Source organism: Lipomyces doorenjongii (genome assembly GCF_038497915.1).
Source record: "Lipomyces doorenjongii strain NRRL Y-27504 unplaced genomic scaffold V1508scaffold_14, whole genome shotgun sequence".
Classification (NCBI taxonomy): Eukaryota; Fungi; Ascomycota; class Lipomycetes; order Lipomycetales; family Lipomycetaceae; genus Lipomyces; species Lipomyces doorenjongii.
The window spans coordinates 265,209-292,714 of record NW_027118081.1 but is presented as its reverse complement, the minus strand read 5'-3'; the positions used below and the strand labels follow the sequence as shown (position 1 = coordinate 292,714).

At 45.7% G+C, this 27,506-nt stretch overlaps 11 protein-coding genes across 11 annotated transcripts; 5 read left to right on the top strand and 6 right to left on the bottom strand.

Annotated features, from left to right (window-relative positions):
* The first annotated feature begins 1,101 nt into the window (after window positions 1–1,101).
* V1508DRAFT_414319 (uncharacterized protein) lies at window positions 1,102–3,554 on the top strand. The gene is made up of 2 exons (XM_066939908.1): window positions 1,102–1,430; window positions 1,488–3,554. The coding sequence occupies exons 1-2, from the start codon at window positions 1,273–1,275 to the stop codon at window positions 3,193–3,195; spliced, it is 1,866 nt and encodes a 621-aa protein (XP_066796983.1). The 5' UTR covers window positions 1,102–1,272; the 3' UTR covers window positions 3,196–3,554.
* A 252-nt stretch (window positions 3,555–3,806) lies between these two features.
* Window positions 3,807–5,691, bottom strand: V1508DRAFT_351927 (HCO3 transporter family-domain-containing protein; the record flags this gene model as incomplete). The annotated part of the gene is made up of 4 exons (XM_066936835.1): window positions 3,807–4,236; window positions 4,287–5,221; window positions 5,278–5,371; window positions 5,420–5,691. 4 exons carry the CDS (start codon window positions 5,689–5,691, stop codon window positions 3,807–3,809), a joined length of 1,731 nt encoding a protein of 576 aa, XP_066796982.1.
* A 1,074-nt stretch (window positions 5,692–6,765) lies between these two features.
* Window positions 6,766–8,958, top strand: V1508DRAFT_431626 (P-loop containing nucleoside triphosphate hydrolase protein; the record flags this gene model as incomplete). Its single annotated transcript, XM_066941934.1, has 1 exon — window positions 6,766–8,958. One exon carries the CDS (start codon window positions 6,766–6,768, stop codon window positions 8,956–8,958), a length of 2,193 nt encoding a protein of 730 aa, XP_066796981.1.
* A 2,448-nt stretch (window positions 8,959–11,406) lies between these two features.
* V1508DRAFT_396471 (uncharacterized protein) lies at window positions 11,407–12,294 on the top strand (the record flags this gene model as incomplete). Its single annotated transcript, XM_066938103.1, has 5 exons — window positions 11,407–11,540; window positions 11,609–11,703; window positions 11,766–11,944; window positions 11,999–12,082; window positions 12,136–12,294. 5 exons carry the CDS (start codon window positions 11,407–11,409, stop codon window positions 12,292–12,294), a joined length of 651 nt encoding a protein of 216 aa, XP_066796980.1.
* A 1,034-nt stretch (window positions 12,295–13,328) lies between these two features.
* Window positions 13,329–14,167, top strand: V1508DRAFT_414302 (uncharacterized protein; the record flags this gene model as incomplete). The annotated part of the gene is made up of 1 exon (XM_066939907.1): window positions 13,329–14,167. A coding segment is annotated over exon 1 (376 nt), but the record flags the coding sequence as incomplete, so codon positions are not given.
* Window positions 14,074–14,648, top strand: V1508DRAFT_414300 (uncharacterized protein; the record flags this gene model as incomplete). The annotated part of the gene is made up of 1 exon (XM_066939906.1): window positions 14,074–14,648. A coding segment is annotated over one exon (575 nt), but the record flags the coding sequence as incomplete, so codon positions are not given.
* Window positions 14,649–16,267: 1,619 nt separating this feature from the next.
* V1508DRAFT_454895 (uncharacterized protein) lies at window positions 16,268–17,588 on the bottom strand (the record flags this gene model as incomplete). Its single annotated transcript, XM_066942600.1, has 3 exons — window positions 16,268–16,303; window positions 16,416–17,039; window positions 17,103–17,588. The coding sequence occupies 3 exons, from the start codon at window positions 17,586–17,588 to the stop codon at window positions 16,268–16,270; spliced, it is 1,146 nt and encodes a 381-aa protein (XP_066796977.1).
* A 938-nt stretch (window positions 17,589–18,526) lies between these two features.
* V1508DRAFT_383982 (alcohol acetyltransferase) lies at window positions 18,527–20,097 on the bottom strand. Its single transcript, XM_066937759.1, has 2 exons — window positions 19,956–20,097; window positions 18,527–19,905 (listed from the first exon to the last, which is right to left on the bottom strand). Exons 1-2 carry the CDS (start codon window positions 19,996–19,998, stop codon window positions 18,596–18,598), a joined length of 1,353 nt encoding a protein of 450 aa, XP_066796976.1. The 5' UTR covers window positions 19,999–20,097; the 3' UTR covers window positions 18,527–18,595.
* Window positions 20,098–20,546: 449 nt separating this feature from the next.
* Window positions 20,547–22,037, bottom strand: V1508DRAFT_414286 (MoaB/Mog domain-containing protein). Its single transcript, XM_066939905.1, has 5 exons — window positions 21,857–22,037; window positions 21,615–21,798; window positions 21,521–21,559; window positions 21,228–21,468; window positions 20,547–21,173 (listed from the first exon to the last, which is right to left on the bottom strand). The coding sequence occupies exons 1-5, from the start codon at window positions 21,950–21,952 to the stop codon at window positions 20,849–20,851; spliced, it is 885 nt and encodes a 294-aa protein (XP_066796975.1). The 5' UTR covers window positions 21,953–22,037; the 3' UTR covers window positions 20,547–20,848.
* A 127-nt stretch (window positions 22,038–22,164) lies between these two features.
* V1508DRAFT_414283 (uncharacterized protein) lies at window positions 22,165–23,567 on the bottom strand. The gene has a single exon (XM_066939904.1). It carries the CDS (start codon window positions 23,108–23,110, stop codon window positions 22,388–22,390), a length of 723 nt encoding a protein of 240 aa, XP_066796974.1. The 5' UTR covers window positions 23,111–23,567; the 3' UTR covers window positions 22,165–22,387.
* A 3-nt stretch (window positions 23,568–23,570) lies between these two features.
* On the bottom strand, window positions 23,571–27,372 carry V1508DRAFT_383973 (P-loop containing nucleoside triphosphate hydrolase protein). The gene is made up of 3 exons (XM_066937758.1): window positions 27,027–27,372; window positions 23,921–26,975; window positions 23,571–23,857 (listed from the first exon to the last, which is right to left on the bottom strand). The coding sequence occupies exons 1-2, from the start codon at window positions 27,299–27,301 to the stop codon at window positions 23,966–23,968; spliced, it is 3,285 nt and encodes a 1,094-aa protein (XP_066796973.1). The 5' UTR covers window positions 27,302–27,372; the 3' UTR covers window positions 23,571–23,857; window positions 23,921–23,965.
* Between the last annotated feature and the right edge of the window lie 134 nt (window positions 27,373–27,506).

The following is a 27,506-nucleotide window of genomic DNA, read 5'->3' as shown; positions in this document are numbered from 1 at the left end:
ATGGTAATATGTATTACCATATGGCTCATACTACTTAACACACTGCTGAGACTTAGGGCAATGCAGGTACGGCGGAGATCCTCATATATTGTTGAGATCACTTCCGTGGTAGAGAATCCTTCAGCCTTCCAGAAGGAATTCGCGGCCCAGGAGTGCCCATTAACGCGTGGAGAGTCAATTGCCAATGTATGTTTATTCTATACCCAAAACACAATCGCTGTCAAACACGGATAGCTATATCTTAGATTTGTAGAATGTGGATGAGTTCGAGCTGCTGGAAAGCAGTCAGAACGATGCCGTAGCCCACGCAAGAGAGTGACAATCGCAATTGAGGTTTACCAGGGTTCTTCGCTCGCAGCAATAAGCATCACGAGAATATCCAGAGCCCTTGGCTTATACTATCGTAACTGAAGACTTAGCTACATGACATATTTAGCTATCTCTTGTAAATACGTAGACGTCGGACATTTGACGTAGAACCCGTGGAGATCATGGCCGCTAGCTATTTCCAACTCCATGGCAGGAATAAACTTTAATGAGCTGTGTCATAAAGCGACTCTGGAAATAGGTGAAACGCCGAGCCCTAGCCCTTGCTTTCGGTCCGAAATCGCATGTCCGTGAGGGGTACTTACGTGGCATTTTTCTCGAGACCTCGGAGCAATAATTTATTGAATATTTGCGATTGCCATGCGTCTTGCGTAATCACCCAGCAGCTTGGATATTATCCGCGCATTCCTGAAGGATGTATCCCATGTACACTGCCTCAAGTTGGCTCGCGAAAGTTGGCGATAATTGTAACTCACAGGGACATTCTACATCTGCAGGCCAAGAGTGATGATGGCGTTCTACCGACAGCTGAGGCGGGACGAAGACGTAGACTTCCGCACGGTCCGCATACGGCTAAGCAACGACGCGTCGAAGATCGTTATAATATATCAGTTTATTATTATACCATGGGTCAATGCGGGAATTACAGCTGCTTCGAAATGAAGCACGCGCCTGCTGTCCGACGTGACTTGTCAGCCATTAATCTCTTGCTGCGCCCATGTCTAGGTATGTTAAATATGGGGTTGTCCCGTACCAAGGACCTAATTACAAGCTCAACTTCAACTTCATCTTCATTCTCATGCCACTACCCACGCTAGACAGCTTACAAAATCTGGCTGCAATTTAATTAGTGTAGGATCACTTATTGACCTCGAATTCCTCGCATCTCGCCATAAGGGTCATACACGAACAAATCTACTGAGCATCGTCCGAACCACATACTAAATGTCGTCCTACGGACTCGACGTTGACATCGGAAATTTTGACGAGAATGGCAATCCGGAGCCCTACTATATGGGCCGCATGTATTGGGCTGCCATGGGTTCCTTTATGGGGTTAGCATTCGTCTTTAGAGCCGGCGACTACATGCTCGGCTGGATAAGGTATGCTCCAGAAGATAGCAGCATGATGGGAATCGGTTATCTAATTGCGATCAACAGAATGCGACGGCTGCCGTCATCGCCGCCTCACTCCACACTATCACGACTACGCACTACGTGTACTTCGTTGGGTCGGTCTCTTACATATCCGACTCCACTCATTCTGCGACACGAGGCGTTCTTCAGTGTGCCGTCAATCGGCCGTACTCTACTTGCTCTGCTCTACTTTGGCTTTATCCTGGCCCTTTGTTTCTACAAACAGCCTCTCAAGACGGACGCTGATTGGGAGAATGCCGGTTTCCGCACCGGCTGGCTAGCGCTGGCACAACTACCGATGGTCATTCTCCTCGCCAGCCGGCGACTCAATATCATCGCCTTTCTCACAGGCTCGTCATCTAGTGTGTCGCTCAACTTCTTTCATCGCTGGGTCGCACGTGGAGTCGTGCTAACGGCGTCGTTGCACTGGCTCTACATGAGCCGCGGACCGTTCAACCTCAACTCCGTCTTGGATGACGTTAACAGGCTTAACTCCAATGGTATTGGCGGGTGGTTAGTCCTAGCGTGGCTTGCATTGTTTTCGTCGCTTCGCCCATTGAGACGCGCTTTTTACGAAATATTCTTCGCCAACCACATCCTATCAGCTATCGTCCTGTTTATTGTCCTTTTGTTACACACGACTGACTACACGCAATTAAAGGCGCACGACTACATATTTATTGCGCTAGGTCTGTACATTGGGGACGTGGTTGTTAGGTGGATCACTGTTTTATTTTTCAACATATCTTTCTCGAGAGAGCGACCCGGCCTCTGCAGATTCACTGCTTCCGTTCGTGTCATGCCGGACCTGGAAACCATGGTTATCGAGATCTCAACAGCAGCAGCCGGTCGCGGTATCAGGCGATGCAAGTGGAAGCCGGGTCGGCACGTTACCATCTCCTTTCCGACAGTTGCGCCGTTCACGTCACATCCATTCACCGTTTCGTCACTACCAAAGGATGAAAAGATGTTGTTTGTCGTGCGTGTCAAAACCGGCTTCACGCGAACCCTACTGAACAAAACATTGGCTGCCAGCCGAGAGATCGAGGAAGACAAGGACGAGCAGCAGATTGGGGTTGCAGCCGCACCCATGGTCACAGCAACAGCGTCCTTTCCGGTTCTCGTGGATTTGCCGCATGGCGGACCGACTCGTGACTGGAATCAATTCGAGACAGTCCTTGCAGTCGTGTCGGGCGTCGGCGCCACGTTCGCCTTCCCCGTAATTAGGGATGTGCTGTGCCAAGCGCGTGCAAGTCAAGTCAAGATGATTTGGATTGTCAAGCGATACGCTGATATTGGACACTTCGAAGAGCAGCTAAGGGCAGTTATTGCTGAGCAAACAGAACGAGTGCTTGATGTGCAGCAGCAGCTGAACCCGCGTGGTGCAAAGCTTCAGAACGAGGCAGCCGACCACCACCAAGGTCGGAGCAATTTGTCCTTGCACATCGACATCTTCATATCTGATTGCGCAACGGAGCCAACGACCACATCCATAGGCTCGCTGTCGGAGTTTCTGAATGCACATGCAGACATTATTCACCTTGTGGCAAGCAAGCCAAGTGATCTTCGTGGAGACATAGGCCGCGTCCTGGAGCAGGCCGCCGGCGAAACCGGAGTCGCTGTATGTGGCTCGGTAAGCCTCAACGCCCAGGTGAAAAATGTCGTCGCTGCCGTACTGAGCGGCGGTGCCACTAACGGTTGCTGGGTACATTCGGAACAATTTCAAGCCTAAACGACAATGGAATTGGGAATATATGCAGTAGATTCAGCAGGGGCGCAACCGGGATGAAACTGTTCTCATCTATGTTATTGATATTTTAGAATTCGTTTATGACAATGACATTTTTCATGCCCATTCAACACGCGCATAACTAGGTTAAGTCTGTCAATGTCAACGACCATACTTTTTAGTGTCCGCCGACCCTCGCACGTAACAAAACACTCCTGTATACCACAATCGGACTGACTGTCTTGTGCCGAGGCTCAGACAGCGGGGAATATACAAATCGCACCTAACGCGCGCGCTGGCTTGTTTGCCTTCATAACTATCTCCATGTTCAATATCTGGGATTTGGTGTCCTCTAATACAAGGAAGCGATCATTCTCTGCCTACAAACAAATATATATAGACGGGTGATAAAATTGCCAAATTCATCTACAAAAACGCAAAACGTATCAAAATGTATAATTTGCCAAACCTGATGTACAAAAAGCAAAGTCTACCAACTTGTAGGATTACACCACGCGACCTGTCCAAAACTCATACCCTAATATTGTAAATTAACAGCTGAGAGATATTCTAGAGTCGTCCATCATCTGCCTGCTGCGCACCAAATCGATCGATTAAGCATTTGATAAATCCGCGTCAATAGGTGCGATCTTATCTTTCCTTTCAAATACTGGTAATTGCCGTCTGGGCGCCACACCCCCTTCAATATCTTGAACGATATCATCAGCTTGTACCTGAGTTACGCTTTCTTCCTCATTCATGTCCTCTGGAGCCCCATGTCGACATGCCCACTGGTCAACAAACCGCAATGCAGTCCTGCTCCAGACTCGCCTCATCAATGTCAATCGCAGAGGAACTAATGCCATGATTAGCACCGGAAACGCTGGTCCTGCCTTTGTAAGCGTCACAACAAATATGCCGGCTGTGACCAAGACTTGGAAGATAGTATATAGATGGACTGGCAAGTAGCTTGCAATACCTTCTGGAAGCTTCGGAAGTTCAGATGTAGGTGTTACGAGCTGAAACACTCTAAAAAGAATGGGACTATTTCAATAGTCAGCTAACTTATAGATCAATGGGCAAAGGCAACCAACTTTACTGATAAGCTCTGCTCCCCCATGTATAGAAACAATCCAGCCAGTACGCTTGTTGGTGTCAATCCCAGCACGTACATAAAAGGCGGGCTAACAAAGCACAATATACCACCGGCATGTAAAAGGTGGCTCCAGCGCTGCTCGTAAACGGTGTCGCACCCATTGGCTTCAGACTTTTCATTTTCATTGATATCACTGCTTGCTGTCGTGTTTGTCTCACGGTGCAGCAGACTTTGCGAATGTAACGGTGCTTGTGGCAGCAGCCCATTTGCAGGGGGGATCCCTAGGATACCACACATCGCTGTAGTAGTCCCTAGTAAAATAATATCCCAAGCAGGCCCACCTGGCTTCCGAATTCCAAATCGTTCTTCAGTGCATATTATACTGCTGATCTCATGATCAAAAAAGAATAGTATAGTGATAATACAACCTGGTATGATAGCTGCGAATATCCAGCCCACCTGAAGGTCCCAGAACTGAACAAAAAAAGTTGATCTATCTGGAGAGGTTGGCCGAAATGAAGAGCTTACTGGCAGTGAGTCTCTATCTAAAGTCGCAAGCTCGCCTGCATGAGGCAGTCCTATAAATATGATAATGCTGATAGCTGCAGCATATTCTGAGAGTCCCATGCGGATATACCGATGAAAAAGCGGTTTCCATCGCTCTGCTGTGGAGAGAAATATGGCAACAAGGAGTGTTCCAATAGTGCCAATTATCGAGTAGAGGAAAGAGGCAAAAGAAGTCTGATCATGAACGCGTTGCAGCTCTTGGATAGCTTTGTGGAAGTAGATCACGCTGTTCAGCAATGAAAATATTTCAGTCGTGAAGTTAGTGACATAAATCATAGTCCAATCATGGGCATTAAATATGGCTAGTAGATAATGCATCCACGCAGCATGAATCAGCGACCATGCCATGAACGGTAGAAACGGAATCTGCAAATCAGGATTAGTGACCGATGATGACACAAAGCTATAGGAATCGTTCGTACGCCAAATGACGACTCGCATAGTGAATACAGATTTTCTGCCAATATACAAAACGGACCTGTAACACCAAGGATCGTGAGAGGTTGCGCGGACGCTCTATCAAATCATTAGCTATTGGTATAATGAGTTGTCACATTCACATACAATGAAAAGATAACACCGCACAGACCAGTGCTGAATATGACCTCGATAGTGCCCCAATTCCTGTCTGTTGAAACATAAAGATCGTTCGCAAATGTAAGTCCTGGCAATAGATTCGAAAAGAATACAAACACTGCACTCGCAACAATCAACTGGTTGAATACTGTCCAATCGGATATATATCGTTGACGTAGACAACGAAGATCTTGCCGCAATAAACGAAATGGTTGCAGAATTCTCTTAGCTGCCGGTGTCTCGCCTTCCTTTGGACCCATATCGGCGTGGCAATTCTATGACAGAAGGCGTCATAGAGAAGTCCTTGCGACTTCTACAAGAAGCATTAGAGCCAATCCTCTGAAGCCACAGATCTTGTATCTGAATGAACTGAACGGATTCTGCAATCTAAAGCTTCGTAAAACTTAGAGTTTCGGCACGAAAATCGGATTTTACACCGAATTTAGATTTTCGTTCATCCACATCCGGAGAAATCAGTCCCATTCTCCATAACCGTGGATAAATAATCCTACACCGCGGATATGACCATGACGATTTGGGAAGCCAGTGAAAGCCACCATTAGAGCACAACGGCAACATCATTTCGTTATATGGGCCACAATGTGACTGCCAAAATGTATGGGCCAACAGTTAGTGTTACAACCCTCCGCTGCCGAGTCCCACAAGTCTATCAGCTTGGGTACGAACGTCGAATCTGTTAATCAATATTACAAAAGAGACGACTTGTGTCTGAGGCTCGGTTCTTTATCTTAGCCAACAGTGCTTGATCTCTTGTCAATGTGGCTGTTTACGAAAGTATAGTCAGGAACTGAGAGCTTCGTCCTTGCGAAGTTATCGCTAGCGTTACTTCCTTTGCAATCCCTTTTCGTTTGTTTCCAAATGCATTAGATATACTTGTCTTTGATTTGCACTTTATTAGTCACTTAAAGTTGTAAAAGTTGTATATGCTAGTTCACTTGGCACAGACCACTCGCTGCCGCTGCTTCATTTCACACTCCTCCATCCAATAGACTACTCTAGTTCAATAGGATTCTCTTCATTAGACTAAAATGTGGTTTAGTAACAGGAACAAATTTTGCGTGTTGGTCCCGGGCACTATCGTTATTGGGACTGCTGATCCGCTCAGTATGACTCACACCGCTCTCGCGTTGTAACGCAGAATGTGCGTTAGCGGAAGGCTCCATTACACTCGAGCGAGAGTGCTTATTATTCTTCGGTCGCCCACCGATAACACCCTATGGCTCTACACAAGTCCATTTCCCCAGGTTTGAACTTAGTGCCGTAACAATAAGCTCCAAATATCCACGGCAAAGGTTAAGTAGGAATTGTGTCGTATGGATTATTCGACCTCGATTCAAGTCAGCTGCCGACAGACACGCTTCGATATCAAGGAAGACGCGGCAGTCAAAGATATCGACGTTAATGGCCTCAACATTTCCATCGTATCGACACCACCTACAGCATCACCTAGCGAGTCTGACGTATCGCCAAAGTTGAAACTCTCAAAATCTTCGAAGAGTGCGGCAATTGAGATTCTCGGCCAAGCTGAACTGAAGCTCAAGTGTGGGCATCGTTATGGACTCATCGGCCGCAATGGAACTGGGAAATCCACATTATTACGGGCTATATCTGAGAGGCTTATTCCAGGGATATTGCAAAGTTTGAGGATTGCATTTCTTGATCAGACAATTAGTCTCAGCAATATTGATAACATCGGTTCCGGGAGTTCAACTGTTCTGCAGTACGTTCTCGAGAGTGACAAGTATCGCAACGAGTTATTATCGCAGCACGACTTGCTTTCTCACGCACTGAACGACACAACCGACTCTCTGTCTGTTGTTCGGGTGATGCGCCAGATTCGACACGATCGCCTCTTGAAAGAGTTCAGTTACGTGGAAAAGATGGCTAGGCTTCGCAGTGGAGCACGTGGGTTGCAAGCTCGCAAAGAGCTTGTCGCCATGGAAAAGAAAGTGTCCGAGTCGTCAGCCTTGCTTTTGGCCAAACCAAGCTCATCTACGCTTCAACAAGACAGCCAAGGAGCCGTCGACATTCTGTCCCAATTGCAATCTGAGCTTGACATGATGCAGGCCACCGATCTTGAGGCGAAAGCTCGCACGGTACTCTCTGGCCTTGGCTTTAACGAAGAGCGAATTAAGGCATCGGTTCGAACACTATCCGGCGGTTGGCAGATGCGGCTTCTTCTCGCCGCGACACTTGTTAAGGCCTCTGACGTGTTGATTCTCGATGAACCTACGAACTACCTCGACCTGTTAGGAATTATTTGGTTGCAGAAGTATATTGAGTCCATTAATTCCGATACAACGGTTGTTATCGTTTCTCATGATCGGTCCTTCGTGAATGCTGTGTGCGACGAGACCATTATTCTCAGCGAAAAATCTCTAAAGTATTTCCGGGGAACGTTGGACGAGTATGAAAAAGACTTTCGGTCAAAGCGGCTATATTTGCTCCGGATGAAGGAGGCACAGGATAAGCAAATCGAGCATATGCAGAAGACCATTCAAAACAATCTTAAATTGGGTAAAAAGACGGGAGATGACAATAGACTTCGACAAGCTAAATCGCGTCAGAAGAAATTAGACGACCGTATGGGTATGCAGGTGAATGCGAAAGGTGGACGATTCAGGCTTAGTAAAGATATGCCGGGATGGCACGATAATATGCGTGCAGCTATTGAGGTCCCGGAAGAAGAGAGGGAAATGCATTTGAAATTTCCATCTGCGTCTGAACTGAGGTTTCCAGGCCCATTAGTGTCAGTGGAGAAAGCCAGTTTCCGGTACTCCAGGGGTACCGACGAAGTCCTACACGATATTGATCTCGTTGTTCATCTCGGTGATCGTGTTGGAATCGTGGGACTCAACGGTTGTGGCAAGTCGACACTGTTGAAACTTATTACTGGCATGACTACACCGACGAAAGGCGCTATCACGAAGCATCCGAGATTGAAAATGGGATATTATTCACAGCATTCAGTCGAGTCACTGCAAGAACTTGGAAAATTTGACTTGTCAATTACAGCATTGTCCTTGTTACTTGAGAAATCAGGAGGCGCACTTTCAGAGCAAGAATGCCGTGGAATCCTTGGGATGCTTGGGATAGCGGGTAATACGGTGTCAGCTGTTCCTATTGCAAAGTTGTCAGGCGGTCAATTAGTGCGATTAGCTTTTGCTTTGGTCTTATGGGAACGGCCACACATAATGGTACTGGACGAAGTTACGACTCATTTGGATTTTTATACCGTCAATGCCCTTAGCGACGCTCTAGCGGCGTATAATGGCGCAGTGATTATTGTGTCACATGATCGGTACTTGGTTAGACAAGTGATAGAGGGAATTGTCAGCGGTGATACCGAAGAGAATGAGGATGAGGATGATCATGATAACCTGGCCGGTCTGTCAAGTAAACGTACGGTTTATAGATTAGTTAATGGCACGCTAAAGGTGCAGAAAGATGGTATGAATCAGTTCGAGAAGGCTATGGAGAAAAAATGCATGAGCATTACTGTGTAAACACAGTTACGTTGGACGTCAAACATTATTGTTCATAGCTCCAATTATGTCCCGTCATAAGTTCATGACGCAGGTACCCTCACGACCATATGCCATCTGAAATTACTGAAATCCCGAAATCTTATCATTCGTTTCAATATTTAAATGTCGAGGTTATGCACAGCATAGTTGACATCGAAGGACCCACGGCACAACGGTTATAACCAACCATGGGCGCGCTATTTTTACGGAGCCGCCAATGTCTATCGCCATCGCGAAAGTGTGTGACTGTTCCATTCCCCGAACAGATTAGTATTTGTCCGATGATCGTTCACGGCGGCGGTCACCGCGGAGGCCAGCAGCATTGCGAATACTATTGGATAATAACACTCCCGCAGTTCTTAATCTCCACAACCTTATTTAAAATGCCATTGGCAACACCACGATCTATGGCAAAGTAATTCAATGGCATGTGCTAACCAGTAAGGAATGCAATCATTGCAAGCTACAGCAGAATAACAAGGGATCCTTTCATATCACCAAAGTTTAGGGGATAAGTCCAAAATACCCGTGAAACTCGTTGAAATCTCCAGAATTGGCAGAATACTACTGGGGTCCGTATCCTGTTATCCTCTGTCCTGGGCGGCATTGCAGGGTTCAGGGTGAACCCTAAAACCCTGTGCTTATCAGAGCAGGGGCCGTTGTATTGGTACCCTTATTCAATCCATTTGTCGGGGAACTTGTCACCAATTTGAAAAGGCATAGCTGCAGGGGTGCTGCAAGGCGCGCGGAAATTTTGATGGGTGGCAGTGGTATTTTGCATATTTCAAAAAGTTTCGGTGGTATTTTGGACTTTTCCCCAAGATTTTATTGGTCAACTGCGATTTGATTACACAGTGGATTGGTTTGGCAAACCAGCATATCTACCGCTGTCCAGTTCCTGACCTGAATGATGGAATGCTCCATAAATTCCCACATACCTCAGTAGTTCGTAATTTTGGTGCTTTCGTTTTTATTGAGAAACGCACAAACGCACAAAAGCTGTTTTCTCAGTGGCAGATTGTCCCTGTCGACGGTAGCCTATTCTCATGTCAGTCGTACCTTACGGAATTTCTTATAAGAATCCCGCATCGACGCCCAAGTGCTACACAGACTGCCGAGGAACTGTTGAATTATATTAAACAAACGTCTAGTGAACTTTTCCTGGCATTCGACGACAGATGGCCAGACTGTTTGACAGAGCAACTAAATACTCTGCTAAACACAAATAAAAGATTTGTCCAATTTCAAACGCTTCTCGCATAGCCCATCTGACGGATCTCTGCCGAGTAAGAGCTTGCCCGTGGTGTTGCTCTCGCTTGCGACAGAATCGCCGCTTTTCGTCCGTAAGTTTCCTTTGCTTGTAACTGCCACGGCATTACCAATGGGCTGAATGCTATAGCACTTTCTGCTTGTGCCATGATTGCTCGTGCACCGATCTCCGCCAGACTGTGTAAGGATGGTTTTTCGACCACCTTAGAGCTCATTAGCTACGGTTTATAGTTACCAGTCCCACAAATTCAGGCTAGATACAGCATTCAGTAACTCTACGGCGATCAGCGATTAATTCGAGTATCATGCAATATGCAAGAACTATGCGGGAGATTTTGAATCCTCTCAAGTGGGAATATTACGTCACCATCAATCTACTCGAATCATATTCATATTCATAATTACTCTCACTTTCGCCGTCTACGTCTGTTGCTGACGCCCTGCGTTCATAATTCCGTGTTCTCATCTTTCAGATATGCAGCGCTCGATCCCTGGACAAATCCGATCCAAAAGTTCATAAATAATATTTTGACACTGCTCAGGTTCATCACCGTATGTCTCAAAAAAACGTCTTCGTCAAGATCACAGTAGCGGCTACGTATCAGGGATTTCCTTGAAATTTAGAGTGCGCCGAGCATGAGCACCCAATCTCTGATCGTAAGACTTCCTCTGGACGATAGGGTCCGTGGCCCTCATATACCTCGAGGCACCTATCTTCAAACATAGCGGCGAAATCGTTCGATTGCCCGAATGTCAAGGTGCCAACCTCGGAGTCCTAATAGTCGAGGTGCTCTTCGTCAGGAAGATAGTGCGTGTTGGCCATTGTGCTCATTAGCCCCCGTAAAAAACTGTTAGGTTTTTTATTCACAAGGAATAGCTTACATTACATGCTCTTGTCGCAGTTGACATGCTTTAGAGTCGTGACCAGTAAACAAATTAACCCTTACCCATACGATAATTTAACATTTACTACATCAAAAGTTTAAATGGGACGTCACCACCAAGAAGCCCGCGTTACTGTTGCTATACGGGGCTCAATCACATACAGGTAGGCCGAATTAGCATTACTTCGTTTTTAATGGTCATTGCCCAAAGTGCTCTTTACGCAATTATCTCGGATTATTTTCCTGTCTAGCACGAATACCTTTCCAGAACACTATGTTAGCCGAAGAGCCAATCGTCCTGCCACAACTAGGTGCTTCTGAACGGATCCTTGTGCCGCCACAACCTGAGGAACCTCCGCCGATCAGGATTTGGCTGCCGCTCGGTCATATTCTACTTGTGTGCGCTCTGTAAGGGATAGTATGGACTGCCGATAAGACAACGGCGTGGAATTTTTTAGTCTAACTTGTTTGAAGAGGGGGGGATTAAGCGACGATCAACGTCCATCCCAGCAAGAATTGGCAGATGCCGTCCGTTATTCAGACGATGTGAAGGAAAGAGTAAGGGTTACTCGTACGTTTAACTCTATTAATCCACTTTGCTATCTTACAACTATTTGACCACTGTGATCACAGGCGGGGGTACCTTACAACAGGTGCTTGGACAACTTCGAGAGCTGCGAGGAGACCTCCGAAGAGACGTTCAACTGATTAACGGCCGATTGGATCGATTGGAAGAGGGACAAACAGATATATCGCGTCGTTTGGACAATGTTACACGAACGCAAAATTTACCCTTAATTGGACCTCGTCGTGTACGTGTTAGTGAAAATATTCTTGTTTGACTCCGCCTGTAACATGTGCCTTAGGATGGCAATAGGGCTGCCGATGGTGACCAGATCCCATTCGTTCTCGTCCCGTTCAATAATGGATCTATGCCAACAGAATATCCGGTATGTAGAAGACAATTTAATGTCAAGGCGGTTTCGTTGACAGTTACATTTAGCATAATCTCCCGCCTCTATACAGATTGATGGACATTGAAAGTCTCAATGCGGAGCATCTGAGAGCATACTGCACTGGTTATGGGGCTAATATGGGTAATGCCGCCCAGATGAAGGCTAGAATACGCAGGGCAATAGGAAAACTGGAGCAGAAAACTTAGTGTAAGTATATATCAATATTCCGGGGGACCACAATACTCTTGACCATCGCCTTGTGCTACTGTACAAATGCATCATATTACTACTGCTAATGCTATGTCGCTGTTCCAGCCAGGCATAAAATTGACGCCCAGCGGGAAGATCAGGTAAAATCATAAGAACTGTTAACTGTAAGACTTAATAAAGAATCGTCGAGTGAAGAGAATATCAATGATCACGGATCCGAAGCACAATACTAACCAGATTACTTAGATTTAGAGTTCTTGGATCTTGAAGTCACCACGCTCAGCGCAGAATCAGGTAAATTGTGAGTCGTAGAACTAATACCCTTGGTTCAACTTACAACCGAGTCATACATATTCGTAATTCGAATACGAATAACTGAAGATTTCTTGCTTAGTAATGCGAATACGATAAAATCACTTTAATTCGTAATATTCGTAAATATTCACGACAACTACAATATGAAATCACGTTTCCCCAGCACGCCTCCCTTTATAAACTGCCCTCAACAACATCAGATTTCTCATCATCCGAGTGCCTCCGAAAACTTAGAAGCTCTCTCCCAGTGTTGAGCAGTCTTTGGACAGCCACCTCAGACACAGAGTAGCTAGATAATTTCTTGCGTCGGCTGTCATCGGGCGGAAACTCCGTCACCACCATTCGAAGAGCGATCGTCTTTCCATCGTCGGATACCTTCAATCCTCGGTATTGCAATTCCGCCACAACACCATCGATTCCCCACTGGGGCACAACACCTTCATTTTCAACACTATCCCGCAGGGATACTGAAACTCTTTGGGTAGTATTACCAATAGAGGGACGCGTCAACGCGGCGACAAGACACTGACGCGCCAAACTCGTTAGTCTACAGTAGGAGTACCAAGATTATATTTTGGCACCATACGATGCAACACATTCTAAACCAGTGCTGCCAACACTTCGGAACTTTGAGCCAATTTAAGAATACTTCCTGGCATACATAGCAGCAGACTCCGCGGCGATGGGGGCCAAACCTAAAATCTAAAAACCAATTTTGACCTTTTAAATTATTTATTGACACCCTCTCAACCCAATTCTGTTCGGCCAAGATTTGCATGACAAATACGCTGCGCCCTACCCATCGCCATCCTCGTCGCTCTCCCGATCTCATCATTTGACTCAAGTAAGCTCCACTTGTCCATGGCTTCCGGCGTCCAGCACATCGACAATGGGGAAAAGACAACACTCGATACTGATACTTTGATAACGATTTTGGCGCGTCTACGTGCGCGTTCGTTTTCTCTCATGTTCGACTATTCGAACGACAGCCATAACGCGATCCCGATAGCCCACGCTCTGCTCGATGTAGGTTACGACCGCAATGGAATGTCGAACGATCTCTGGACGCATTTATCGAACACATACGCTAAAAGAGCGCAGCTCTCGCAGTTTTTGTCACCCGTTGGTGGAACGTTGAGTAGAGTCACGAGTTTGAGAGGTTGTACCCCAAGAACACATTTGACATGGGATGACGTCGCAGAACGTTTTCAACACTTGACTTTTCTGGACGAATTAACTACGTGGACACGTCCATTTTATGTCGATATGTTGATTAATATGAAGGGCAGGGGCAAAACTCCTACACCAACTAATAGAAGCACAGGTTCCAGGCCAAAGGATTTGAAGGAAACGGTATAGACGGAAGTTCTATGTTAATGGAGTGTAACTGGGTAACTGGCTAATGCGCATCTATATAGTTGCTAGACAGAGATGGCCGGTTTAGTGTTGTGGGAGGGATAATGGATGACGCAGGACCGATGCCAACCGCACCGCCAGCTAATGGCATGGCATTGCTTGAGGCTGCGCATATTATCCCCTTCAGTGCTAGTCGTCACAATCCATTGAGACTTATGCTTTCTAAATTTGCAGGCCAAGATATGGAAAATTTGTTAACTGGCCAAGGCATCAACGATTCATCTAATGCGCTATTGTTAGATCCGACTACTCATCAGGCTTTTGACAGATTTAAATTTGGTCTGGAATGTCAAAACGACCGATACTTTCTCAGAATGCTAGTGCAAAGGTGGTCGCTACCTCCAACATTTTCTCGCCACTTTGAAGGCGAGGAGCTCTTCTTTGGACGCGGACCCGAACAGGTTGCATTACCTTCAGCTCTCCTTTGTAATATCCAGCTGGCGGTTGGCCGTGTATTACGTGCTAGTGGTGCAGCCGAGACTATAGATAAGATTCTGGAAGATGAAGAGAATCTTAGTTACGGGAACCTGGAAGGTGATTATGGGCCTCTAGTCAGTGCCTCATATCTTGAGAGAGAATTGAGAGCTTTGCAAAGTCTTGACGAGTTGGCTATCGATCAGCAGGACAGTATTGTGGACCCCGATAGCGAAGAAGTTTTTCCAATTAATACTGGTCATTCAATATACGCATAATACTTTGATTCTACCCCATGAATAGTCAAATTTAATCTCAGTAGTTTCTTGAACATGGGGATCTAGAGTGAGTTGCCGAACCATGAAACGATACGAGGCCGAGGTCTCGCCATTGATAACTGACCCCTGAGTGACCGCTCCACTCGCCGGGTGCCGACAGGATTTGAGATGGTTAATAAATGCTGGCATTGGCTGACGACAATCAAGCGACTAGTGCATACGTATTTTTCAGACTGAGCCATCAAGTGAGAGACCTCTACAACGTTAGGGTTTAGTCAGGTCATTAAATATCGAAGTTTCGTCTCATAAAGTTTTCTTAGACGTTTTCATAAATCGATTTGATTAGGCTTTCATTCATAATTGATCATTGACCATCAGGTTGCATCGAATTATGTACCGATGTCATGTGAAGTTGATATCAAATTACCATATGTGTCACGTGGTCAATTTATACACTTTTATCCGTGATCAAATTGCAGCTTACAAAACCATATAACGCCAGACTTAAATGAAAGATTTTCCTTTTCAACATGTCTTCACTCAAATCTGACATGCTTATATCAACAGCATTATCAACACCAGCTATCATAGAACTGCCGGCTTCTGATCATGTATGTAGATTTTCTCTCATCTCATCATTCGTTCGTTGAGAAATGCACAAGTGGAATATATGAACATGAAGAGGTTGTCAAGACTCTGGATGATTAACTTGTTCAATCTATGTTCAGTCTCAATGGATTGAGTATCTACTTATATACTTGAGACTATGCCTGATTACCTAGGCACTGACACTAGAATACTGTAGAATGGTACTACGCGATCAGGATGAAGTGATTGAACACGCTGTTGACGTTAAAAAAAGTGTGACTCCACTGTAACTTGAAGGTGGATTCTCAAAACTCCCCCTCATCCATAAGCTGTAGTAGACAGTATCGGTTGATTTTTATTGCGCATTGTGGGAGTATTTTGACTTCAACTACCTACAATGGGTAAATGGAAGTTGATTCGACATGCTGGTAAGAAGCAAATCAGCCATTTTTTGCTTATCCATTGTAATAATCCATTCTAGAACCACTTCCTCTCCTATTTGAGTGAGTTTCGTGTCGGTGTGATAGAATCGCGTCGTGCTCTACGCGTGGAGCGTAGCGAAGGCGTCATGGTACAAACGCACCGCGCTTCTAATACTGAAATATTTCATTTACTATATGCCTGAATTGCTAAGAGATTTCGCCCTTCCTTCCTTCCTTCATTCCTTCCTTGTTGGGCCATGGCTGGTGCGCTATAAAAAGTTGAAGTACAAGACGTGTAATAAGAGGTGATCTGCTCGCTTGGTTGATCCGCTTGATTGCCGATCACGTTATATATTTCGCTACATATACTTCATTCATTACAGCGCATTACCTCTTTGCTCTCAATAATCCTTTTGACAACGGATCCACATGTACGATCACAGCATCTTGCGAAATGAACTTCAACGGTTGGTGGGCATGAATTCAGACAGCAATTTCTTCGCATTCATCTGAAGTTCGCTTTCCTGATTGACACTTTACAACATGATTATCTCGCTTGACGACGAAGTTACCTGTTTATTGTGTAGAATAGTGTACCCCAAAATTCTGGATACAATTTTATGTGCATATTGTATGACGAGTGGTAACCGGAAGATCTTCTTCGCAATCGGAGTCCATAATAACTTCTTGCCCATCGATAGCCAGTTCGTCAAGACCTTGCAAAGCTCTCAATTCTCTCTCAAGATACGAGGCACCAACTCGAACCCCATAGTCACCTTCCAGGTTTCCGCAACTAAGATCCTCTTCATCTTCAAGAATCTTATCTATAGCTTCTGCTGCTCCACTAGCACGTAATACTCTGCCAACTGCCAACTGGATATTGCAAAGGAGAGCTGATGGCAATGCAACCTGTTCAGGTCCTTGGCCAAATAAGAGTTCTTCACCGTCAAAGTGGCGAGAAAATGTTGGAGGTAGCGACCACCTTTGCACCAGCATTCTGAGAAAGTACCGGTCATTTTGACATTCCAGACCAAATTTAAATTTGTCAAAAGCTTGATGGGAATCAGGATTTAATAAGAGTGCATTAGATGGATCGTTGATGCCTTGGCCAGTTAGTAAATTTTCCATATCTTGACCCGCAAATTTAGAAAGCATAAGTCTTAAAGGAATACGACGACTGGCATTGAAAGGGATAATATGTGCAACTTGAAGCGTTGTCATGCCATTAGCTGGCGGTGCGGTTGGCATCGGTCCTGCGTCATCCATTATCCCTCCCACAACACTAAACCGGCCATCTCTGTCTAGCAACTATATAGATGAGCATTAGCCAGTACCCAGTTACACTCCATTAACATAGAACTTAGTCTATACCGTCTCCTTCAAATCCTTTGGCCTGGAACCTGTACTTCTATTAGTTGGTGTAGGAGTTTTGCCCTTGCCCTTCATATTAATTAACATATCGACATAAAATGGACGCGTCCACTTAGTTAATTCGTCCAAAAAAGTCAAGTGTTGAAAACGTTCTGCAACGTCATCCCATGTCAAATGTGTTCTTGGGGTAAAACCTCTCAAACTCGTGACTCTACTCAGCGTTCCACCAATGGGTGACAAAAACTGCGAGAGCTGCGCTCTCTTTCCGTATGTGTTTGTTAAATGCGTCCAGAGATCGTTCGACATTCCGTTGCGGTCGTAACCTACATCGAGCAGAGCATGGGCTATCGGAATCGCGCTATGGCTGTCATTCGAATAGTCGAACATGAGACAAAACGAACGCGCACGTAGACGCGCCAAAATCGTTATCAAAGTATCGAGTGTTGTCTTTTCCTCATTATCAATGTTCTGGACACTGGAAGCCATAGATAGCTGGAGTTAGTTCGTTGCAAATGGTGATCACATGGAGTTGTGCACTATGGCAGTTTGCGCTCATAAATTACGGTGCTAGAATCCAGCATCCAAAAGTCGCGGACTCTCAATATTACCCGGAAATATCGGGCTTACCCGTGGATAACGCGTCCCTCGTGAAGTTTCCGCAACCCCGCAAATTATCATCGTATCACTCTCCCGCAGTTACTACTGTCATGGATCCGGTTGCAAGGGACTTTCCCGCTACGAGCAATCCCTATGATTTATGCATTGGCATGGTCGTCAAGTCAGACGATAGAGCCGGAGCCATTGTGAACACCTGCAATGGTTGGTTTACTCTCTATGAATCTCAAAAATTTTAATACTATAATTGCTTCCGCGACCGGTTTAATAAATGCTAAATCGTCACCATCTTTTTGTACCGACTGGGATTGCGTCTTGCATAAAACTTATGGGTACTGTCATAGCCTTCCTGTCTGATCAGAAATCCAAGTGTGCTCTCGTTTAGTGTTTGATTAGCTACGATGCTGACCTGAGTGCGCTAGGGCAGAATCGTTGGGTCCCGTCGTTTAAGAGTACGGTGTGGGACGAGAAGCGGAACTAAGAGGATAGACGATCTACATGATCGGCGCCAGTGGACTGCAAGCTGGAGTTAAGTTGAGCTGGTGGCTTAGAGTGCGACACAATAGTTGGAAATATATGGTGGTGCTCGCCATCCTTTTTAAGAGACAAGTGATCCGAACACCACCAAGTCTATTCCAATTTATCGTGTTCCTTAAGTTAGCATGCCTCCACGACGTATGATGACTCGTTCGACAACTTCATTCTCTCCACACGAGTCTACAGCGTCCGAGGTAAACATCCAAACTGCATTTATGAAATATCATTGTACTGTAAATTTCTGTGTGCTTTCTCTCTGAATTTCAGGATCTGGTAACCCAATGATTGATTAGCGTTACGGTTAGCATGCATCGATGCTATTCGATGAATATTAATTACAATCAATCTTTCTCTGACAGTTCTTCCACCATATGCTTAATTACATCAAACACTTCATCGCCCTTTCCGACGCCAGCAATTTTATCCGAAAAGCAAACCGTCAGGGTAGTATTCCCTCCCACCACGCCGGCACAATTTAACTTGACCGGGGGATTCAATGTTCCATGTGGTTGGGAGAATCCCAGATTAAGCACCCTGAACGACGTGTCATCGTCGACTACACCAGTAAATTTCCATGCGCCAACATTCGACAACTCCATATCTGCTTCTCGAATTTTGCCCATCTTGGCTTCCATCCATCCTGAGATATTACCAAATAGATATTTTAACATGCCTAGAATATATCCTGACGTCTTCGTAGTACCTTTCGTCAAAGCGTTACCAAATCGAATGACTTCCTCCCACGAGAACTCCTCCTGTGCCGCTGTGATTTCCTTATACTGAAAAACATAAGCTCCCATCTCGTTTGCCGCATCCGGATATGAAGACATAAACCGTCGAGCGTTGATCGGGATAGACGTGTCGAAACCTCGAACACCGGGATACGCCTTCGACATACCCATAGCCAGCATTGTATGCCACAGTGCCGTGAGAGTAGTATTATGTGCCCTACATTTGGTCAGTAGTACAGCGACTCTCTCAGCCGGTATTTCCAATATCCTCCAAGTCGATCCTTCAACTGGGTTCACATATGGCGCGAAGATACGCCCATCACGTTCAGTGGAAGGTTTGAACGGGCCCCATTTAGGTCCGAACTCCGCGAGCAGCGTTCTGATCACAAACGGCAAAGAAGGTGACGTACTAACAATCGACTCCACCGCTGGATGCAATTTCATTGACTGGTCGACCTTTACAATTGGTGAGAGATCGGTTGAAAGCAAGGTGCTGCGGTCATTCAGTAGCGTCGCAAGCTGAACATGAAATAATGCGCCTGAGACGCCATCTAGTGGAGCATGGTCATACACGAATGCAACCGTCTTCGCATTCCAAACAAATAATTTCCATACAGGTGTCATCGTGTCGTATGTGATCCGAACCTCATGTAACTCAGCCAGGAACTCCTCGAACGAGCCGGTGGTAGAGCGGTACTCCACCATCTTGTCAAGATCAATTTCCTTCGCCAAGGCAAACTTTATAGATTTTGTCTTCGAGTCGACAACGGCAGCACATAGTGCCGGATTCCGGGCAATTATGGCATGCATTGCCGTGTAGAGATGAGACTTTGGCACGGGGCGATTGAACTGCGACCAGACACACACGCATTGGTAGTAATCGATGCTAGCACGAGTCGCGAAGTACGTTTCCAGAAGACCTGAGTTAAGTTAACAACCAAGGATCGCAATATCTGAGAGCCGAATATACCGGTTGGTCGGACAATGGTATTGTGCTCTGACATAGCGGTCATGTTGGACGATGATCACCGGATAATTCAAACAATTCGGGTCAGTTCGTTCACGACATGCAAGTGTCGCCCCAACGGCTGACGCGTCCCCCCAGGGGCGGCCAATCTATATTGAGTTTACATGTGATGAGCTAAAACCTTTCCGACACCCTATTTTGGTCTCGCAGCCGGACTACTTTGATCCACACGATTTTAAGGGTAAACTGCGATTCCTAAATTCCGTAAGATGTATGACTGACGTGAACAATTGGCTAAATCTGGCTATGAGAATACAGTCTCGGTGCGTTTACAAAATGATTGATGCCGATCTCGACGAATACAGCAAATTACGAAGTACTGATGTGTAGGGGAATTTTACGGAGCATTCGTTCAGGTCAGGAACTAAACGGCGGTAGATATAACGTGGTGCGAATATCCCACGTTGTAATGCTCTTATATGAATCCCGCATCGACGCCCAAATACTACACGGACTACGGAGCAACTGTTTGAACTGTGTTAGAATTTAGAAACAAGCGCCTAGTGAATATTTTTCATGGCATTCAATGATAGATGGCCAGACTTTTTGACAGGACAACTAAATCCTCCACTAAACACAAATCGAAAGGACTTTTCTTCGGCATGATATTCGAAATATATACTATTTGTAAACTTATAATGTTGGTTGTCAACGGACAACATTATACATCTTAGCAAAATGCTTGTGACCATCCACACCTCGAAAACTGCCGACTATTCTGGTTATCTGCAACCTCCCTCTACTCATTCGACAATGCTCATAATATAACAGGCATGGGTCACTAATCGTCTATCTTGCGTGCGTTCAGTGAATCATAAAGCTTCTACAGACTTTTTCTACCTTAAGCTCAGCTTAGCCTCTTCTTCGACGCTAACCTCCTTGCCTTCCAGAGCTTCCTCGATCTCTTTCACGAGTCCTTTCATGTAGCCTAAGTACTGCTCCTTACCGATGATACTAACTGTATTGATTCCCGCCGACATGTGCGGATAGCTACCAATTTTGATATCTTTGTCGTTCACACGCTCCTGTAACTTCGTCAAAAATGACGCCATTTCCGACTCGGCCTTGCGAGTTGCGACAAGTAGGCGCTGCTTGCGCTGAGATGCTGGGATTCGGGGAAGAATGTGTGGTTGGAGGCCGAATAACAGTCCATTGAACAATCTTTACTTGGTTAGCGATTTATTCACAAAGACGTTCTGAAGACATAATACGCACTGTGGAATGCCAGGTAGAATATAAATCTTAGATGCGACGCACACGACAGGTACCCAAGAATTCTCCAGACTATAGATGATGTCCGTTTCTGTGGTCGTATTGCCTTTAGGGAGTGTTGCCATCCGCATCTGCGCCTTACCCGCCTCTAGGTCGTTTGGATCTATTCGCCGGCGGCCAAGTCTCTTCATTCGTTTTACTGTTTCTTCATGTAGTACGAGCGGTAAGTTGAATGCCTTAGCAACTGCCATGTGTTAAAGTATTGCGGTTTCGTACAATGGGCGGGTTGGTCTTACTAGATTGATACGTGATATCATCGTGCGTAGGTCCAATTCCTTAGAATCCCCTGTCAGTATCAAAGGTTCACTTGACATCACAGTTAGGACATACCTCCGGACGTGACAACAAAATCGTAGTTCTTAGCCAGTCGCTGGGCTGCCTCGACAATCTCATGCTCCTCGTCACTAATGACTTCCACTCGCTTCAAATCCAGCCCTATTTCGAAGCAATACTTCGCAAAAGTATACGAATTAACGTCTCGGATTTTGCCATTTAAGACCTCATCACCGATGATCTATATGCAGTAACAATCAATAATGGGAACTATAAGATTCTGTGGACGACGACCCTACCAAACAAGCAGCGGTGGACAAGGAGTGCGTCGCCATTGCTCGTTTACTTATGTGCAATGAGAGCGCGAATAATCGTGGATAAGCAAATATCGGCATTCGCGCATTAGAGCAAGATTTCTTACTCTGGAATCTATCTATTGCCTCAAATTGAAATTTGCGGAGTCATTCAGTTGGGACTTGAATGCTGGGTTGGGACTTTACACGCATCCATAATTTTGATTTATAGCGGGAGTTTCCGTTCGAATCATACCGGGAGTTACATTCGAATCCTACAGAATGATTACAACGATGAAAAGGAAAGAGATTTATTCCTAGCGACTTAAAACAACAAGCTCATGCAGTAGTGGTCAATAATTCAGGCATGCGGGTAGTAATAACTCAGCAGTTGTTTCAGTTTGCAATGCCGTGCACATCCATACACCAACTAGAATGCCTCTTAATAAGGTAGTAAATTTTGAGTAAAATGCAACCGTCACAAGTTGTTCATCTCAATTCCTCACAGTTTAACAGAGGTAGAGTCACCGCAAAAGATCAAGATTGAAACTTAACCGTTAGATTTTTATCGGACTTCAAGAAAATCCCCCCTACACCAAATACAGTGTTCCATTGATCCAAAATACTAACAATCGCAGTGGAAAACACGACTTCCGCTGGAAGCTGTCGTTCGTCAAACTTGATTTCCCAGATTCTCGTACCGATACGACGCGCAGCACCGATGCGTTCTCGCACTTCAGGGTCCTGTGTTCCCGACCTGTCAGTCACCCGTTCCAAGTATCTAGTTTTCCCAGTCCACTGATATGTGTGCCCATCAGGAAGAATAAACATCCTATAGTTGTCATCTGCATCTACAACATGTCGAATGCTAACCAATCCCAAATTCTGTAAAATTTCATCGGATCCGTGAAAGAGCACCTCACTTTTCAAGCCCTCAATATGGATTGTAGACAATGGATGAGCGTCGCGTCCATCTAGAAGCGAATAAGTTATCCCATGAACTTCAGGCGACGGTTGATGCCGCACAAATCTGAACATCTTCACACCAGTACGTGAGAAAACATTCAACAGTTTGTTGTTAGTTCGGAACTGAGGACGAAGAGTACATGCTGTCAGACCCGTCTGAGGCAACTCCCGGATAAGTGCATCAGTTATTTTTCCGTTGTTGAGGTTGTTATGAGCTTGAAATGCGACTCCGGTAATGGTTGCCAGTGCAATAGGAACGGCGATAGGGACGAGGATGAGAAGCGGAAGCGGCATGGTATTCAGTGTGGAAATTGTCAGGAAACGTAATAATATTAAATATACTTATTGCAGGCAAAACTTCTTGTAGAACTCTACTTACTGCATGTAGCCGCAGAAGGGAATATCCACGGATTTTAATGCTAACTGGCACGAAATACAAAGCCAACGGCAGGTTAGGGCCATCAATCCTAGATAACGCAAAGCTGCCTTATATCCAATCCATATATCTAGACTCGCTACTGGATTGTTATCCAATGTCACGTCTGATTCCGTAATTTCACCTTGCTAGCAGATATAGTGTTCCACTGTGATATAATAGCATAACTTTTACATATAACCAATTGTATAATTTTCACAAGCTACCCTGGTGCAACAGAAGCTGCAAAATCAGTATCAGAGTAACCCAATGCAATCAATTTGAAGGTACTTGCATGACAATATGCCACTGTGGGGATCCCTGATTTAATTGAAGCTTGTTACGCAATATATCGGATAAGGAACCAAGAATCTACTGTTTATACTCGCTACGACAATAGTTGAATAATATTTACTCATGAGCTAGACTATTGCATTCCTATAATTAGACTGACGTCTCATTATGATATATCATTGTATAAGAATGTATCTGCGTAGGTGCAGTCTAGAAAGTAACAAGATCAATAATTCACATCAAATCAATTTCTAATGAACAAAACCGTTTCTAATGAACTTTCCATAACAGCAAACCACTAGTCTATTACAAAACGCAAACCACTCACCATCCTAAACTTTTTCCACGCGATTAGCAATACAGAACAAATTCACAAATGCACACAAGATCTATACTCTATGAAAAAATATTTCCTTCAAAGTCCGTGACCTTGACCCCAATCATTCCTCCTCGTCATCTGTGTCGGGCGGATGAGGAGTACCCTTTGGCGAGCTTAACCAGGCCAAATGACGGAGCCGGCGGCGTTGCTCACGCTCTTTGAGCTGATTTCTGGTAAGCTTTTTCTTCTTAGTCTTCACCTTAATGTTGGCCGGAGATGAGTCGTCTGTGACAGCAGATACTAAGGGAGCTGGTGAGGCTGCACGCGAGTCTCCGCTTTCACTAGGTGTGGCCGATGGTGTACTAGACTTGGAATCCTCGAATCGGTCCGATGCGACAACGGCAGAATTCTTCTGAATCACTCTGCCATCAGCAACGTTCCATTGCTCGGGGCACAGTGCACCAACGAACTCCTCATTGTGGGAAATCATAATAACACCACCAGACCAGTCGCGGATTGCAACAGCCAGACCACCAAGAGATTCACGATCCAAGTAATTAGTAGGCTCATCAAGAACGAGCAAATGAGGATTATTCCACATTGCACCGGCAATAACAACCTTGACAAGCTGACCGCCAGACAAGCCACCCATCTGAACGTGATCCGCAATTTCACCGTCCAAACCGACATCTTCGAAATGCTGGCGAATAACAGGAGGGCTGAGCTGGCGATATCCTAATCCTTCTCGGGACGCCTCGTGATCGTCAAACTCCTGAATCATCTTCTGGAAACCCCACTCGAGTAACTTCTCTCGTGAGATCATAGAGTTGTACTTGGGGAGATGAGCGACCCACTTCACCTCGTACTGGAAAGACTTCTTCAACTTCTGTCTACCAACAATGCATTCAATATTTCGAGCTCCCTTGCCATCCCCGATATCAATTGCCTTACTCATCTGGATCTTATCCTCCTCGGTCAAAATCCGCGTCTGCTTCATCAGGACCTCGCGGTCATCACCATTGGCGTAACGCCACTGAATGTACTGATTGGGCGTCTTCTCCAGATGCATCTCAACATGAGCTAGCGCATGCTGGGCTATATAGCCGATTCGAAGATTTGGATGTTTCTCCACACGACCCTCCTGAGGGATCAATTCTCCAGTGAGTAGCTTGATCAGAGTCGATTTACCAGCACCATTGGCACCCAAAATAGCAACGCGGGACGACAGCGACAAAGCACAGCTAACATTGCCAAGAGACGGCTTCTTCGATCCCGGATAAGCGTAGGTGACATTTTGCATTCGAACTATAGCACGGGTATTAGATTTGACACCAGTCAAAATTCCGGGTGGTGGGAATCGCATCTTCAGGGTCGAGGCCGTCAACGTATAGTATGCCTTGCCCTCTGGACGAACCTTAACAAACTCTGAAAGATTTCCCTTGTAGTACACCAGCTTCTTATCCTCGTAGTGGATAATATCTGTACAGACAGTATCCAAGAATCCAGAGTCGTGGGAAACGATCAAACTGGTGATGTCAGTGTGACTTGTTAAATAGTCCTCGAGCCATTTGACATTAGTGACATCTAAGTGATTAGTCGGTTCGTCAAGAAGTAAAATATCTGCTTTCATAAGCATCGCACGCGCAAGCTCCAGCTTCATCTTCCATCCTCCACTAAGAGCGCCAACATTCTGGGCGCGGCGTGTCTCGTCAAAGCCAACGTCTTCTAACGCTTGAGAGACTTCGTTTCTAGCGACATGCTGCAGTTCCGGATCTTTAGCTATGAATGAAACCAGATCCATATCTCCTTCCGCCCCCTGAAGTTTATGCTCAACGAAACAAGTTCTCAATTCAGATTTATCCGGAAATCCCTCTAGTTTTCCATTCGCGATTGCTCTCATGAGAGTAGATTTTCCCGCACCATTTCTCCCGCAAAGACCATATCGGTGTCCCTTGTATAGCCTCAAATAAGTCTTGTTGAGCAACATCTTGCCACCGTAGGCAAGCGAGAACTTTGCATTAACAATCTCAATACCTTCTTCGCCTGAATCGTCTACAACGCGTGGGTTGAATAAATCCTCATAGACGCCAGCAAGTTGTGTTGCCGCATCCTCAGCAAGCTTGGAATCCTGATAATATGGAACAATGACATCCTTTATCCGCTCCCATTCCTGAGTGTTCACATCGACAGAAACCAAACCGGCGATGTATTTGACAACTATAGGATCTAAGTCACCAATGGTTAACTTGTCCACGAGTTCTGCCGGAGTAACGCGACTGGTACCCTCTTCCTTCTGAGCATTTTCGAGGACTGAGAGTGCTTTGGAAGCCAGAGACCGGACCTCGGGCAGAGCGGCAGTGTCTACGACCTTTTTAACGGATGGAAGTAGAACCGGAAGAAAGGCTCTGATTTCACGTGGATTGTGAACGAGACGAGTCAAATTTTCCACGACGATAACAGTTTGACGAAGCAAGTCTTGTGAGCTCGAACCTTGGCTGAGCGCTCGCTGAAGAATAGGTACAAGCATCGCAAGTACTGGCTCGGTGACTTCAGCAACAAAAGTGACATGAGACAAAGTGAGAACGGTTTTCGGCACAGCAGTAGGCTCAGCCATAGTGTCGATAATGAGCGGCAGTCGCGAAACGATGTCTTGATTACCTATAAGCTTAGCCATCACGGTCGTGGTCTTAGTCGCCGCCTTCGACAGTTCCGCCTTCATATCGTGCATACAATTCGTCAAAACTGGAATAATACTGACAAATTGTTGCAGCAGTGCGTCTGACGGAGTGATGCTGGCAAACTTCTCGAAAAGTTTCATAACACCAATCTTGGACTGCCATTTAGCAGTCGAGTTGAGGTATTCGTTGAGAAGCGGAATCAGCGCTGACGTATGCGCCTCAACAGGATATATTGCAAGCTCTAGATCAGCTGCGGTTTGAGCGGCTTTCCGAACCGTGACTTCTTTATCGGCAAGAAGATCATATGGGAGCGTAAAGTAGGGGACGAAATAGGCTTCCGCAGTGGATTGTCCGCCGAACTGCTTAATTAAAGTGGTAAACGCCAACAGCGAGGCTTCTCTAACTAACGCTGAACTTTTTGACTTAGACAGCGATTTAATCTTGTCGAGGATACTGCAATCTGTTAGTTGAACGCATTAGACGACTTTGAAACGGCTCACCGACCCATAGGTCCGAAGGGAGGGCGGCCCTGCCTCATCTGCCACGCTAGCTAGATCAGCAGCAAGTGTTCTGGCATTTGCGATAGATGTGACAGCCGACAATGACGTCAAAATATCCGTGGCAGGATTCACAGGAAATGCAATCGACACTGAAGAGACCGCCGAAGCGAGAGAGGACAGTGAAGTAGTCGAGGACATGGGAGTCGAGACTCCCGAAGTAGAAGGAGAAAATCCTCGAGGACTGAACGCCGTGGCACCTGCTGAAATTCTCGAAACCATATGTGCAGAACCAGAAGATCTCAGTGTTTCGTGATATGGGTATGTTCGGAAGAAAGGAAGTTGATGCCAGCCGCCGACGTTTTGTAGAACAGGACTTTTTCAGTTTTTTTACGGCGGAGCCGCACACAAGATTAGAGCCGGTACGTTGGATCCCAACATCGCCACAGTGCGGCTCGACAAGGTGCCCTAACCCTGTGACTTAACT